This window comes from Mollisia scopiformis (assembly GCF_001500285.1).
Source record: "Mollisia scopiformis unplaced genomic scaffold LY89scaffold_19, whole genome shotgun sequence".
In the NCBI taxonomy this organism is placed as follows: domain Eukaryota; kingdom Fungi; phylum Ascomycota; class Leotiomycetes; order Helotiales; family Mollisiaceae; genus Mollisia; species Mollisia scopiformis.
The window spans coordinates 436,028-448,697 of NW_017263599.1; the positions used below are offsets into that span (position 1 = coordinate 436,028).

At 47.4% G+C, this 12,670-nt stretch overlaps 7 protein-coding genes across 7 annotated transcripts; 4 read left to right on the forward strand and 3 right to left on the reverse strand.

Annotated features, from left to right (window-relative positions):
• Positions 1-45: 45 nt before the first annotated feature.
• On the reverse strand, positions 46-1,820 carry LY89DRAFT_591329 (high affinity nicotinic acid plasma membrane permease-like protein; the record flags this gene model as incomplete). Its single annotated transcript, XM_018209649.1, has 5 exons — positions 46-621; positions 668-1,259; positions 1,315-1,600; positions 1,670-1,695; positions 1,756-1,820. 5 exons carry the CDS (start codon positions 1,818-1,820, stop codon positions 46-48), a joined length of 1,545 nt encoding a protein of 514 aa, XP_018067661.1.
• A 410-nt stretch (positions 1,821-2,230) lies between these two features.
• LY89DRAFT_709156 (uncharacterized protein) lies at positions 2,231-3,737 on the reverse strand. The gene has a single exon (XM_018217737.1). The coding sequence runs from the start codon at positions 3,413-3,415 to the stop codon at positions 2,705-2,707; it is 711 nt and encodes a 236-aa protein (XP_018067662.1). The 5' UTR covers positions 3,416-3,737; the 3' UTR covers positions 2,231-2,704.
• A 19-nt stretch (positions 3,738-3,756) lies between these two features.
• On the forward strand, positions 3,757-4,823 carry LY89DRAFT_156641 (kinase-like protein). Its single transcript, XM_018205456.1, has one exon. The coding sequence runs from the start codon at positions 3,918-3,920 to the stop codon at positions 4,743-4,745; it is 828 nt and encodes a 275-aa protein (XP_018067663.1). The 5' UTR covers positions 3,757-3,917; the 3' UTR covers positions 4,746-4,823.
• On the reverse strand, positions 4,824-5,981 carry LY89DRAFT_156640 (uncharacterized protein). Its single transcript, XM_018205455.1, has 2 exons — positions 5,872-5,981; positions 4,824-5,815 (listed from the first exon to the last, which is right to left on the reverse strand). The coding sequence occupies exons 1-2, from the start codon at positions 5,895-5,897 to the stop codon at positions 4,903-4,905; spliced, it is 939 nt and encodes a 312-aa protein (XP_018067664.1). The 5' UTR covers positions 5,898-5,981; the 3' UTR covers positions 4,824-4,902.
• Positions 5,982-6,345: 364 nt separating this feature from the next.
• On the forward strand, positions 6,346-7,199 carry LY89DRAFT_737289 (Adaptor protein complex sigma subunit; the record flags this gene model as incomplete). The annotated part of the gene is made up of 7 exons (XM_018220235.1): positions 6,346-6,356; positions 6,410-6,443; positions 6,500-6,617; positions 6,669-6,808; positions 6,860-6,868; positions 6,927-7,052; positions 7,170-7,199. 7 exons carry the CDS (start codon positions 6,346-6,348, stop codon positions 7,197-7,199), a joined length of 468 nt encoding a protein of 155 aa, XP_018067665.1.
• Positions 7,200-8,625: 1,426 nt separating this feature from the next.
• LY89DRAFT_785039 (mitogen-activated protein kinase-like protein MAF1) lies at positions 8,626-9,937 on the forward strand (the record flags this gene model as incomplete). Its single annotated transcript, XM_018222848.1, has 1 exon — positions 8,626-9,937. One exon carries the CDS (start codon positions 8,626-8,628, stop codon positions 9,652-9,654), a length of 1,029 nt encoding a protein of 342 aa, XP_018067666.1. The 3' UTR covers positions 9,655-9,937.
• Positions 9,938-10,101: 164 nt separating this feature from the next.
• On the forward strand, positions 10,102-11,700 carry LY89DRAFT_651466 (DUF427-domain-containing protein). The gene is made up of 7 exons (XM_018212160.1): positions 10,102-10,190; positions 10,253-10,507; positions 10,561-10,738; positions 10,797-10,942; positions 11,023-11,149; positions 11,229-11,378; positions 11,445-11,700. The coding sequence occupies exons 2-7, from the start codon at positions 10,318-10,320 to the stop codon at positions 11,488-11,490; spliced, it is 837 nt and encodes a 278-aa protein (XP_018067667.1). The 5' UTR covers positions 10,102-10,190; positions 10,253-10,317; the 3' UTR covers positions 11,491-11,700.
• Positions 11,701-12,670: the final 970 nt, after the last annotated feature.

A 12,670-nucleotide genomic window follows, 5' to 3' on the forward strand; every position in this document is an offset into this window, starting at 1 on the left:
TTCGGGTGTCTGTTGAAGACTCGTTCCAGAGTGTTGAGGAAGGGGTTACTTGCTCCACCACATCCTGCCGAATCCGCGTTGCTGTAGTTCTCGTCTCGCGGCCGCGTCTTGGAATTGCTCGCCTTCGGAAGCAGAGCTGCCACTGCTTTGGATCTTGGAGCTAGGCTTGTTGCCTACGAGTTTGAGGAGTACCGTCATGACGATACTGCTAACAATACTCAAGCACAAGATCCCAATCATGGTCAGATTGCTCTTGCGGTATTGATGCGGTCCTTCCTTAGCGTCTTCTGGCCATCCGGTATATAAAGCGTAAGTAGTCATGATACTACCTAGGTTGCCGAGACCAGAGACTAGAGCTGAGGCGGCGGCGACGCCGACTTCGCCGTGGCGCCGTTGGAAGATCTCGTTTGTCCAGGTCATGCAGATGGGGACTGTGGGGCCGAGACCGAAGCCTACCATCAGGAGACCGCCGTAACGGGCCCAGGGTTGAGAATGAGGAGCGAAGGTGGTGGTGAGGAGACCGGCGATTTGAATGCAGACGGCTAGAGAGAAGAAGAGGGCTCGGTGATGGTGGAAACGATCTGAGATTGGTGTTACGAGGAGGATTGCGATGAGATCCATCTATAGCTGTTAGCTTTGACTACAGATATGAGAAATGGAGACTTACCACCCAGATAGGGGCGAAGAGCAAACTCAAGGTGATGCCCGAGAAGTCTGGATTGATCCCAGATATGATGACTGTCCCGTAGAGCTGAGTTCCAATACCCACACCCACAACTCCAAAGTACATGAGAACCAATGGCCAGAGCCGCCAATCAATCAGCACCAACCCAAGATCCTTAAAGTTCCAAGGTCGCGGATGATAGACCCTAGTGAGATCCCGGTAGTGAATCTCCGCATCCTCGCCAGTAAGAACAGGTGGAGTAGCAGGAAGCCACTTCATTAACCCAGTCCTCTGTCTCCGTTCTCCAGGAGGCAACGGTCTATCCGGTAACCACCATAAGAGGACGAAGCCAAGGATAACAGCACATAGTCCATAGAGCAAGAACATCCACTGGAAACCTACGAGTCCACCCAAGCCGTCCATTTTTTGGAAACCCGCAGAGACAAGTCCTACGACAGCTGCTGAAACTTGAGCAGCTGTGAAGTACTGCCCGATTCGTTTTCCGGTGCGGGAAGGTGGGTAGAAGAGCGTGAGGTAGTATGCCATGCCTGGCCACATACCGGCAATCACGACTCCTAGCAGGAATCTCAAAAGTCTGTAACAAGTCAATTTACCATTCTGTAAAAATCAAGCTTTGACGTAAAACTCACAACAAGCTCCAAGCCGCCTTCACAGCCGCAAAACACGCCCCAATAATCCCTACCGCAAGCACAATCCGACTCATCCACACCCTAGGACTTAACCTCGTCATGATAAGATTACTCGGGAAATCAAACACGACGTAAGCTACATAGAACAGTGCTAAAGCTGTGGAAGTCTGTTTTGCGGTCAAGTGGAGCACTTGTTCGAGGTCGTGACCTGAGGAGGAGTTCATGGTTTGAGCGAGACCGACATTGGAGCGAATTGCTGAGCAGAGGAAGTAGAGGATCCAGAAGGCTGTTGGTAATTAGAACATTATTCATTATGAAAATAGACAATGAGAGATGGTTGGACAATGGATAGTACCTGGTATGATGCGACGATCAATCTTCCTATTCTCTTGTTAACCACACATCCTCTGTCTCCCAAAACACAAGACAAGAAATGCATACCTATAAACCCTCTCAACCTTCTGAACATCAATCTCTTCCACCTCCAGACTCTCATTCGCGTTCATAACCCCCACATCCTTTCCCAGCCCCACTTCTGCGGTAGTAGCCATTGAGAGGAATGAGACTGAGAGCAATGGAAGCGCGTGCTAACAGTCTGCACCTTTTCCTTTTTGACTCAATTGGCTTCCGCAGTCGCGTTTGAGAGATTATGGGAGATGGGGGAGAGGTGAAGAGAAGAGAGAGCTTTTGGCGGGGTGAGATTTTGGACACCGAAGTCGGCGGGGCAAGCTTCACCTCTTGGGGACTAGTTTGATTTTTGGCATTGCGCATGAGGTTTTTGGGCTGGTGTTTTGACCAATTTATACCTAGGTATTTGAAGCTGTTTTGTGCTATAAGACATGTTTCTGGGTAGAATTCCTTTGTTAGAAGTTTTAGATTTCACTACAGTAATCACAAGGAGGCTTGCGCTGAACATGTAAGACCGGAAGTCATCTATTGACACAAAGTGCTTTAATTCATGGGGAAAACACAAATGTTGGAAGTATTAATGACATGTTAAACCAAGGTATGCTAAACAGGGGTATCTCTCTCAATCCAAAATCTCCGCAACGCTATGCATAGAACTTCCTATATTGCATACACCTCCCCGTCCTCTAAATGCTTGTCGTGAATCGTGGCTCGTGACTGATGATTGAATTGGGTCGTGATAAAGCGTGAAAGTGTGGCGAGTCTCATAGTATTCGTGATGGAAGTTGAGGCCGTGAGTGGAAAGAAATGGTCGTTGATCAGGACTCGGTGATGGTGTTGGGGCCGTAACGTTAGTATAAGACGTGTGAAATCCTCCTCTCTATTTGACGACTTTCAGGGTAGTCGTCTTGTGTCGTGTTGCTTAAGAGAGCAAACGTATGATGCCTGTGGCTGATTGTCCGGGAATAGAAAATCCATACCATCAACCCGCCTTCCCCATCGCGCTCTCAATGGAGGCGTGTCTCTTGTGCATCAGTGGAGAATTCTGCAATTCAGCCACTACACCAGCCCAGCCCATCCTCTGTGGGCTTCCCACATGATCGTTATGACCCATTGCCTGGGTCGTTAACCTCCTCAAGGGTACTCGTCTGGCATGTCCTTCCGTAACAGCATGCAATATAGGCGGCCGTCCTGGTGCCTTGGGAATATGTAGCTTCTCCAGACTCTTCTCTTCCTTCTCAGGTGTCCTCGTCGCGGCTATACATCCCATATAAACGACAAGAAACCTCATGCGCAGAAGATCCATCCTCCTCACTCTCTCCTCAAGTCGCTTCCTCTGATGTCCCCAGAGTAACCTCGCACCCGCCTTAATCTTCGTCCCTTCTTCATCAACAAGTAATCCATTCAAATCCTCTCGCAGATCATCGCCACATCTTTGGATCTCGCGCAACAGTTTCCCCAAGCGTAGCTTGTCCTCTAATCTCGCGACCTTCCCAACATCTTTGTCATACGACTCATTCTCCAAGATCGAGTAATCGACCGTGTCGATGAAAGTCGTTATTTCGGAAGGAGCGGCTAGATATGCCGACGTGTACGTTGCGCCAACCTGAACGAGGACCACGAGTGAAAGTAGACAAGCGGCGGTGAGGAGGACAATAGTTAGGAGGGGCAAATCACTATGCGCTTCTGCCATCGCATGGGAATTGCTTCAAGTTTTCAGTAGTCAGAGCATGGTGTAAGGTTTCCGAGATGTTGGAGACGTTGTACAATGGGATTAATGAGAAGAGGCAAAAGATGACGGAACTCATGGAAGGGAACGTGAAGGCGGTTGGGGTGTGAGAGTTGAGCGGTGTGAGCCAATCGTGACCCTAGCACTTGCAGGTCTCTGGTCATTGGCTTTTGGAGGTGTTGCAAAAGACATGTTCTGTATGATTCAGAGAACTGTGAGGAAATGATACGTTGTGAATGAACGATGAGATACTTGAGACATTTGATGAATTGGTGATGGATGAATGATGGAAGAGAGCTGAGGTTGAGGAAATGTCGCTCTGACTTGTTCATAACGCGCTTCATAAAACTTATGCCTGAGGCGTTTTCATAAAACGACCCCGCGATAATACCAAAATTATAGAAATTTGACAACAGCATCCCCGCCATACTTTCAAGGATATTCTCCTCTCTCCAAATATACCAAGATGGAAACCCCAACGGTACCACCAGAACCAATTGTCTCACAAACTTCCTCCACACCAGCAAATCTTCCACAAATCCTCACTTACCCCTCCAAAACCCCACCACAACTCATAACCCAAGGCGCAGAAGCCCTGCTCTACAAATCAACCTACCTCCTCCCAACCCTTCCCTGCGCACTTAAATACCGTCCCTCAAAGCCATACCGACATCCCATCCTCGATGTCCGATTAACCAAGCATCGAATCCTGGCAGAAGCGAGAGTGTTGGTGAAATGTAGGAAAGAAGGTGTTCCTGTTCCAGCGGTGTATGCTTTGGATGAGAGCAAAGGATGGCTGTGTATTGAATGGATTGAGGGCGAGGTGGTGAGGATCAGGTTGAATGAGTGGTTGAGAAGGAGGAAAGAGGCTGGTACAGAGGAAGGGAGTGAAGAAGAGGAATTGGTGGATTTGATGGGGAGGATTGGGAGTGCGGTGGGGAAAATGCATGGTGTTGGTATTGTGCATGGAGATTTAACGACGAGTAATTTGATGTTAAGACCGTGGGCGAAGGGGGTTATGAATGGCCATTCGAGTGAAGATGGAAAGGGGATATTGGAGGGAGAGATTGTGTTGATTGATTTCGGACTTGCGAGTCAAAGTACAGCTGACGAGGACAGGGCTGTGGACCTATATGTGCTGGAACGAGCCTTTGGCAGTACACATCCAAGAGCTGAGTCATTGCTGAAAGAGATGTTGACTGCATATGGGAAGAGCTTCAAGGGTGCAAACGTCGTGCTCAAAAAGCTGGAAGATGTAAGGATGAGGGGTAGAAAACGAAGCATGTTAGGTTGAATTCGTTACTCCTCCCAAGACAAAGTCCTGGCGTATCATGCAAACACATGCACGGCTCTGTCTATGTACAAATCGTCTTACGCTTATAATGTGCTGCTCATAACGCCATGCGCCGAACGCCGTATCCAAGTATCCCTCCATTTACCTCACTCGACCATCATTCCTTCAGCTCTGCAACGGCAAAATATCCCTTATTTTCGATTACACCTCGGTCTCGAACCACTGCAGTATATTTGACCACCCATTCCGGGGTCAAATCACCTTTCATCCCATCAATTCCCCTCTTCGTCTCAGAAAGGATTCCTGCTCCTCTAACCCCTTGGCCCAATAGTTCTCTTAAAGTACCGCTTGGAAGGATGTCCGTGCAATCATTATGTGTGAGCAGCTCGACTTGCTCCCGCTTTGCCAGCTTCATTAGTGGTGGCGGGACATTGCAACAGTCCTTGACATTAACCTGGTCGACTTGCGGTCGGACATTGACTCTTGCAAGAAACCTTGCTAGCTTTTCACTGCCAAATTCTGCGAGACCCAACCTCTTCACAACACCATTGTTGTGTAGTTCTTCAAGAACTGACCAGGATGCGATCTCCTCCTCATCATTGCCTTGCGCCGAATTCTTCTTGTCTGCTTCCCACTCGCAGTCACCCTCAAAGGACATTCCTGGGAACGAAACGATTAAGAGATCAATCGAAGGTACTCCTAGTTCTTTCAAGACCAGATTTACCGCATCTTTGGTATGCTGTGGTCTCTCCTTAACATCTGCCTCCTTCAAGTAGAACAACTTGACTGTGATATCGTATTGACTTGGCTCTTCCGCAAGACCAGACATTGACCAGTCTATCTTTGGAATGTAATATTCGGAACCATGACGCGATGTCCAGACCGAGGCTTGTGGCCGAGAGATTTGGTCTTCATCGGAACTGTCTCTAACGCTATTCGTTGCGGAGAGTGGAGGGGAATAATCTTGTTGCGCTGCCAGAAAATTGCTTCGGAGGGAGTTTGTGAGCTCGAGATTCGATCGGTCTGCCCCTGGTTTTCTTATTATAGAAGGTCCACCGGTCATAATATTGCTATACAAGTTGCGATTAGCATGAGATCATCATTTTTGGTGTAATGTTATACTCACGAAGTAGAGAGGATTAGGCGCGTCATGTTTACAACACTGCAGACAGCTAGTCTGAGACAGTGAAGTAAGAATTGGACGAAAAAGCCGAGTTTAAGTTTGGTGGTGGTAAAGGATTGGACGAGAGGGAGGATGGTGGGGGCAGATCGCGAACTCGGTGCTGTGATTGTCCAAAACTTAGATTCTAGAGTCCAAAATTCAATAGTAAAGATGGTTGTAGAAATATAGACATGGGAAAATAAGACAGGCCGTAAAGTATTTACAAGAGAAGGCGCAACCGGAGAGGTTGTGCAGAAAATGAATTAGTGAGCAGTCCAGATTTAATTTCAAGGTTATCGCGGCGGGCGAGGGGTCTAAAAGCCTTGCCCGAGACAATGCCGTTGTGCCATTCACGATCCCTGCAATTCTGGCTGAGCGCACACCAAACATCCACGAAAGCTTCGAGGAGCATTTCTTCCGCATCTGCCGTCTGCGAAGATGGCTATCAAGTGAGTCCGAGAGAACTATGCCGGAATGAGGAGTTGGGCCTGACATGATACAGCTATCTGATTCTGCTCTCGCGGCAAGGCAAAGTCGTATGTTACCATTCACATTCTTGAGCTCCAGGACACGATGCTAAAGCGGTCAACAGAGGCTCGCGAAGTGGTTCACCACATTATCACCGAAGGAGAAGGCCAAGATCATTAAGGATGTCTCCCAACTCGTACTGGCTCGGCGGACGAGGATGTGCAATTTCTTGGAGTACAAAGGTCGGTCTGCGCTATGCTTGCTCGTGCAAAATGCTTACAGAAACCCCGCAGATTCGAAGATAGTCTATCGACGTTATGCATCCCTCTTCTTCATCGCAGGTTGTGCTTCGACCGATAATGAGCTCATCACCCTCGAAATCGTCCACCGATATGTCGAGCAGATGGACAAGTACTATGGCAATGTGTGCGAGGTAGGCAGCAGCTCCAAACAAGTTTCATTGCAGACACTGACATCCTTCTAGCTAGATATTGTATGCCCATCGAAGAAAGCACCACCCATTCTCTAACCAAATGACTTATGTTCTGCAGATCTTCAACTTCCAAAAGGCATATTTCATCCTCGACGAGTTGCTGCTAGCAGGAGAAATGCAGGAGAGCAGCAAGAAGAATGTGCTCAGAGTAATATCAGCTCAAGACTCGATAGAGGATACTGAGGTGAGTGCGGTGTAGTGTGGCTGTCAAAGGGGTCGGCTCGAAGTTGTTGAGCAGTTTTCTACCCTATAAATATTCCCACATCCTCTCATACACTGACACGAATTACCCCTACACCAGGTCGATGAAGAGGTCACGAAAATCATGTGAACTATGATGTTGTTCTATGTATATCAAAGATATGGGCGCTGGCGTTAGGTGCTCAGGAAATACATATCAGATTCAAGACATTTTTCTCTATTATGCGTGCTAATTTGACTCTTCCCAATCCTCTAGGCCGAACAAGGAATCATCAACGGCCTGGTCGAATCTGGCATTCTCTGAAGAGACTTCGAACACTTCCACCTTCCATACTGTTCGTTGCATTAGAGCTGGGAAAACGAAAAGGGATATCAGGATCAGTCATAAGCGGGCGTTTCGGATACTTGAAGCTGGTCGGGCATCGAACCTGGGTAATGGCACTGCGATGAATCACGAGCAAGGAAGACTTAATGATAAGTACTTTTTGCAGACACTATCCTTTGACCCTTGAATCATGCTGAACGTCTTGAACTATTAACATAGCCCTATTCTTCACTGGCCACCAATTCTCGAATACTACGAGATACCATCCTCCTTAAAAAGAACCTACCCCTCTCCCACTGCCACCGAGGCATACCACTCCACGACCCAACATGGACCCAACCTTACGATGATACTTGCCCGAGAGAAGTCTGAAACGTGGAACATTCTGTGATATCAAAGAGAGAAATCTCACCCAGGCATAACCTGGGTCTTAATGATAATGTTTATGCGTGCAACTGATTCCTTTGAACACTCCCACTATCCAAGATCAAGCATCACCTGGACCTTCTCGGCAGATGAGGAGAAAGAACCGTTGCCGATCTCTCCTCAAACGAGCTTCATGCATGTGTCTTTGAATGCGCTCATTCTCTGGAAAGCTAATTTATCCACAGGAACCTGTGGTATTTTCTGATGTTGCGTATTGCATATTCGACCTCTCTTCTCTACCCCTCAGCCATGTGCCCGGATTCAGTGGCCACGGAAGTCGCCATTGTTGTGAGTTGACTAGTCCACTATAGGCTTAGCGGCCTTTCAATCAGGTCGTCGCAATCGACCTTCTCCTCATCCCATCATCAGCATACAACTCAACCTCGATCATACCCTCACCATCACGAACAACAAAACCATCATTCGATTCACTATGTCCTCTACCTGCTAGACGCGAGTCTAGCTCAAGTACAAATTGATTCGCCCTCCCCAGCCAGCGGAGGTCGTGTCATTCTTTGTCCTTCAGCCAAAGCAGGTTTCCTGAACGACTGCTCTCAACAAACACAGCTGCTTTCAAAGCACACGAACCTAGATAGGTCATATTACATCTGCGATACTCGAGGGATCAAGCCCTGGTTGTTATTCGCCCGAGTCTGAAAGATTATCCGCAAGGTGCCATCTTCCCCAGGACACTCGGCCTCTAACGCCACATCTTCCTCTCGACGACGCGCAAACCCAACACCCACCTCCTCTTGATCGCGTTGATACAAACAACTCTAGGATCAGGACATCATAAATCGCAAAGATGAAGTTTATACCTCTCGGCGCGTTTGACGACGTGTCGAACGCGTTGAACTTCACTTCTTCCGAATGCCAGGTTATCGGCTCTGTGGATTTGTACACAACCAAGGCAGCCGGATCTGATAAGAAGCTATATCGAAATATTGAGAATTCCTTGGAATCACAATATGAGAGTCTTCTCCGATTATCGGCGTCCGTTTCACCTCCCCACGATGAGGGACCATCACCGCTGAACTTAACCCGATCTAGTCCATTTGGCCCATTGAGTCAGGTTTCAAGCCGCCGAACGTTTGCATACCTGATTGCAACGCTTAATGCAAGCCATCCGGACTATGACTTTTCTCATATCCTAAGACCGAGCGATTTCCGCAAGGAACGAAGCCTCAAGGCCGTTATTAACACCATTGATTCGACACTCTACAACCTGCGTCCAAGTACAGCAGGTATGACCCTTCAAGTCCCATCGCAGACAAGCTATGCCACAGCATCATCTGCGTCTCCGAACTCGCAGGCATGGGGCCCTCAAATGTGGTCCTTGATAGACAAGGAAATGACTCTTAAGGAGTGCACGGTTTATTGTTGGGCCCCTGTTGATGAGCCTTTTGAGGAAGACGAGGGTGCCATATGGTCTCTGAACTACTTCTTTTTTAATAAGGAGTTGAAGAGAGTGGCATACTTCTACGTTCGAGGTGTTCCAGTTATGACTCACAGTCCCAGGCAACGAAGTTCTATGCCCAAAAGAAGCGCGAGTGGATATGATACAGGAGCGAATAAGCGCGCGAGATATTGGTTAGGTGATCAAGCGGCGAATGTGGCTAATGATCAAGATGCAGATTTGGACGAAGAAGAGGATGTTACTATGTGGAGTAACGACGAAGTCGACGCAGATGAAGTGGATGTCATGTTCGATGGCGACGAGTTTTGCGACGATTACGATGATGAAGCCGACGACGAGGCGGATGAGCAGGTTTACAAAGGTCCGGTTAGAGGTATGAGTGAGGAAATCTCTGCTTCGATCGACATGGACTACTGATTTTCTTATGTTTGTGTTACTACGGCTGGGTACTTGAAAGCCGCTGGCAACGGCTTCACAAGTACTCTGCTTCATAATACCAGTGTGCTTACTGTATGAACTCTTGTCCGAATGTAGGTATAAGGGGATACTCAAGGGCAGGCGTTCAATCTTCGGTCGGTGAGAGCGATTTGGATTGGCGTACGGAGTCTGAGGTCCTGGAACTTGGCCGGTTGACAGTACGTTGGAAGTATAATACCAGGGTGTGCGCAGATTCAACAAATATCAATTTGATTCAATGATTCAACTATTTGCATGGAGTGAAGTTTGGCAAGCTATCAATGTCCCACTTTGTTCGAAGACTTCGAGAAGTCTTGAAGATCTGAATTACCCCGCAGAATAGTGCATGTCATCCGAAAGTGCTGAGTAATGATATTCCTCCTTTATCATTCATCAAAGCACTAAGTTCATCTTTCACACATTATCTCTCTTACTTTAACCTATTCCTCTCTGTCCACATCCAAAAATCTATTCCTCCCAACACCAAAAATGGCAGAGTAAGCCCTCTCTTCTTCTTCCTTCCATCTCATCTCATCCTTACCTAAGTACTTCCTCTTAGAATCCCCACGTGATATCACATCACATCACCCTCTTCCCACCTTCTCCTCCCCCAACCCCATTTCAATGCCCTTTCCCGTTTTCCCCTCTAAAATCCTAACATCTAACATCTCAAGCCTCATCCCCCTCGCCCAAAAACTCTCCAAAAACGGCCCCGTAAAACGCGAATCCACACCCCGCCGGATACGGGGTCTCTTTGCCGGAGAATGGGTCTTTGATACGCTTGGGGCGGTTTATGTTTGGGAGGATGTTTATTGTGGGTTTCTTCTTTTGTATCTCTATCTTATTCTTCTGGGTTAATGTGGGTAGATCCATATTTCTACATCCCAGTAAACGAATTTAGGGAGGGTGTGCTTGAGAAGGTTGAGGGTAAGGGTGAGGGTGAGGACGGATTTTACCTCGCAAGATTGAGGGTTGGGGATAGGAGTACGGAGAGGGTTATTGTTTTCTCGTCGACGAGCGTGGAGGCGGTGAGGGGGTTAGTTCGGTAAGTAGATATTTAATGCATTGGAGATATTCTTTGTTAATGAATGGCGTTTACCTAGGGTGGAACATTCAACGATCGATTGGTTCGCGGAAGATGAGAAATTGCTGGGACCTCATCCTAAGGATCCGTATAAGAGAATCGAGACGCTGCCCAGTAGCAGGAGGGTTAGGATTGAAGTTGCGGGTGTGGTTGTTGCGGAGAGTTGTGAGTTTCCTTTCCTTTCGTGCTGTGGAGAGGAAGGCAAGATGGGGAAGGTGGGGGCTAATGATGAATGGTAAATCCAGCCCAGAATGTCTTCCTCTACGAAACGATGCTGAGGCCGAGGTATTATCTTAATGCTGGGGATGTTAAATGGGAGTTTTTGAGCGAGAGTGGGACGATTAGTTATTGTCCTTATAAGGGGATGGCGACGTGAGTTTGTTTTTATTTCCCTCTATTTGTTTTTCTTTTTGAATGATAAAGGGGATAGAAGGGAGCTGATGTGGAGTAGTTATTATAATGTTAAAGTTAAAGGGAGGGAGATCAAGGATGCCGTGTGGTATTATAGGTATCCGACGAGCGAGAGTGCGTTGGTTGCGGGGAGGTTGTGTTTTTATAATGAGAAGGTGGATGTTTTTGTTGATGGGGTGAGGGAGGAAAGGTATGTTAATGCTAGGCTTTAAGTTTGAGGTTGGGTGGAGTCGTCAAATCTGACTTTAAGCATAAGCCCTCGTTTGTTTAACATTCCGTTTGTACAAAAGGGTATGTTGTAGGTGAATTGACAGCCTTCAGCCAATGGCGTCTTGTCAAGTCTATGAGAAAAGCTATAACTTGACAGATATTTGAATAGAAGTAAGTAAATGGACTAAGCCAATCGACTTTCGAGAATATTTTTTCTTGTACGTTAGCATTTTTGACCAAGCAACGTTTTTGGCAAATCTTTAGAGCAAGGGGACAAGTTATACCTGAACTCACAACCTGAGGCCAATAAAACTATTCAGATTCTTCTTTTATTGCATAACATAGGGCATAATCCAGCTCTGCCCGAGCTATAACTAGTAAGTCTTTAGTATATGAAGCCAACAAAACTAGCAGATGGGATATGAGTGTTAAAACTGAGTTGGTCTGAACAGCCCGTAGCCATGATCCTAACCACCACGAAAAATTTATTCCCACAAGCATACCCACACAGAAGCAGGAAGATTAAAGAAAGCTTATGTTTCATGAAGAACTAAACTCCCACCTCTTTTTCGTATTACATACAGAACTGAACTCCTGTGAAGCACAAAAAGTCTAATCTAAAACTTCTCCCGAGTCTACAACCACTGACTCCACAAGAATCGAAAACACATTCATAGCAAGCCCATCTTCTTAGCACCTTTCGGTAGCTAAAGAAGTGGATCAACCATGACCTGATACGACCAGACCAAGCTCAAAAGAGCCATGGTCATGATCATACCTCCCAATTAAGTCCTCACCTAACACCAATATATTACAAGCAAACATAACACTCCACCAATACCGTTCGATCCGTCCTCTGCATCAACATCTTCACTCCACATCGTCCCTCAATCCAAAAAAGACCAAAGTCAGTGCAAGATCAGACACTTGAAACAGCGAACCCGAACCCAACCCATCCTCCCAACCGTCACCGTCCACGAATTACCTCCGCGCCCGAGCTGGCTCAGTCGCTAGGAGGAAATCGATAGACAAAGAACAATCAAGAAGAGAGCATTTACAAGAGAGCAGCGACACCACCGACAACGGCGAGGGCAGCAGCAGCCTTTCCAGCGAAAGCCATGGCACCCTCGTTGGCTTGGACGGGGCTGTTGGAGCTGGAGCCAGTGCTGGAACCAGAGTTGGAGCCAGCATTGCCAGATGGGGAAGCAGAGCCGGCGTTGTTGGAGTTGGAACCAGAGTTGGAGGAACCAGAGTTGGAGGAACCAGAGTTGG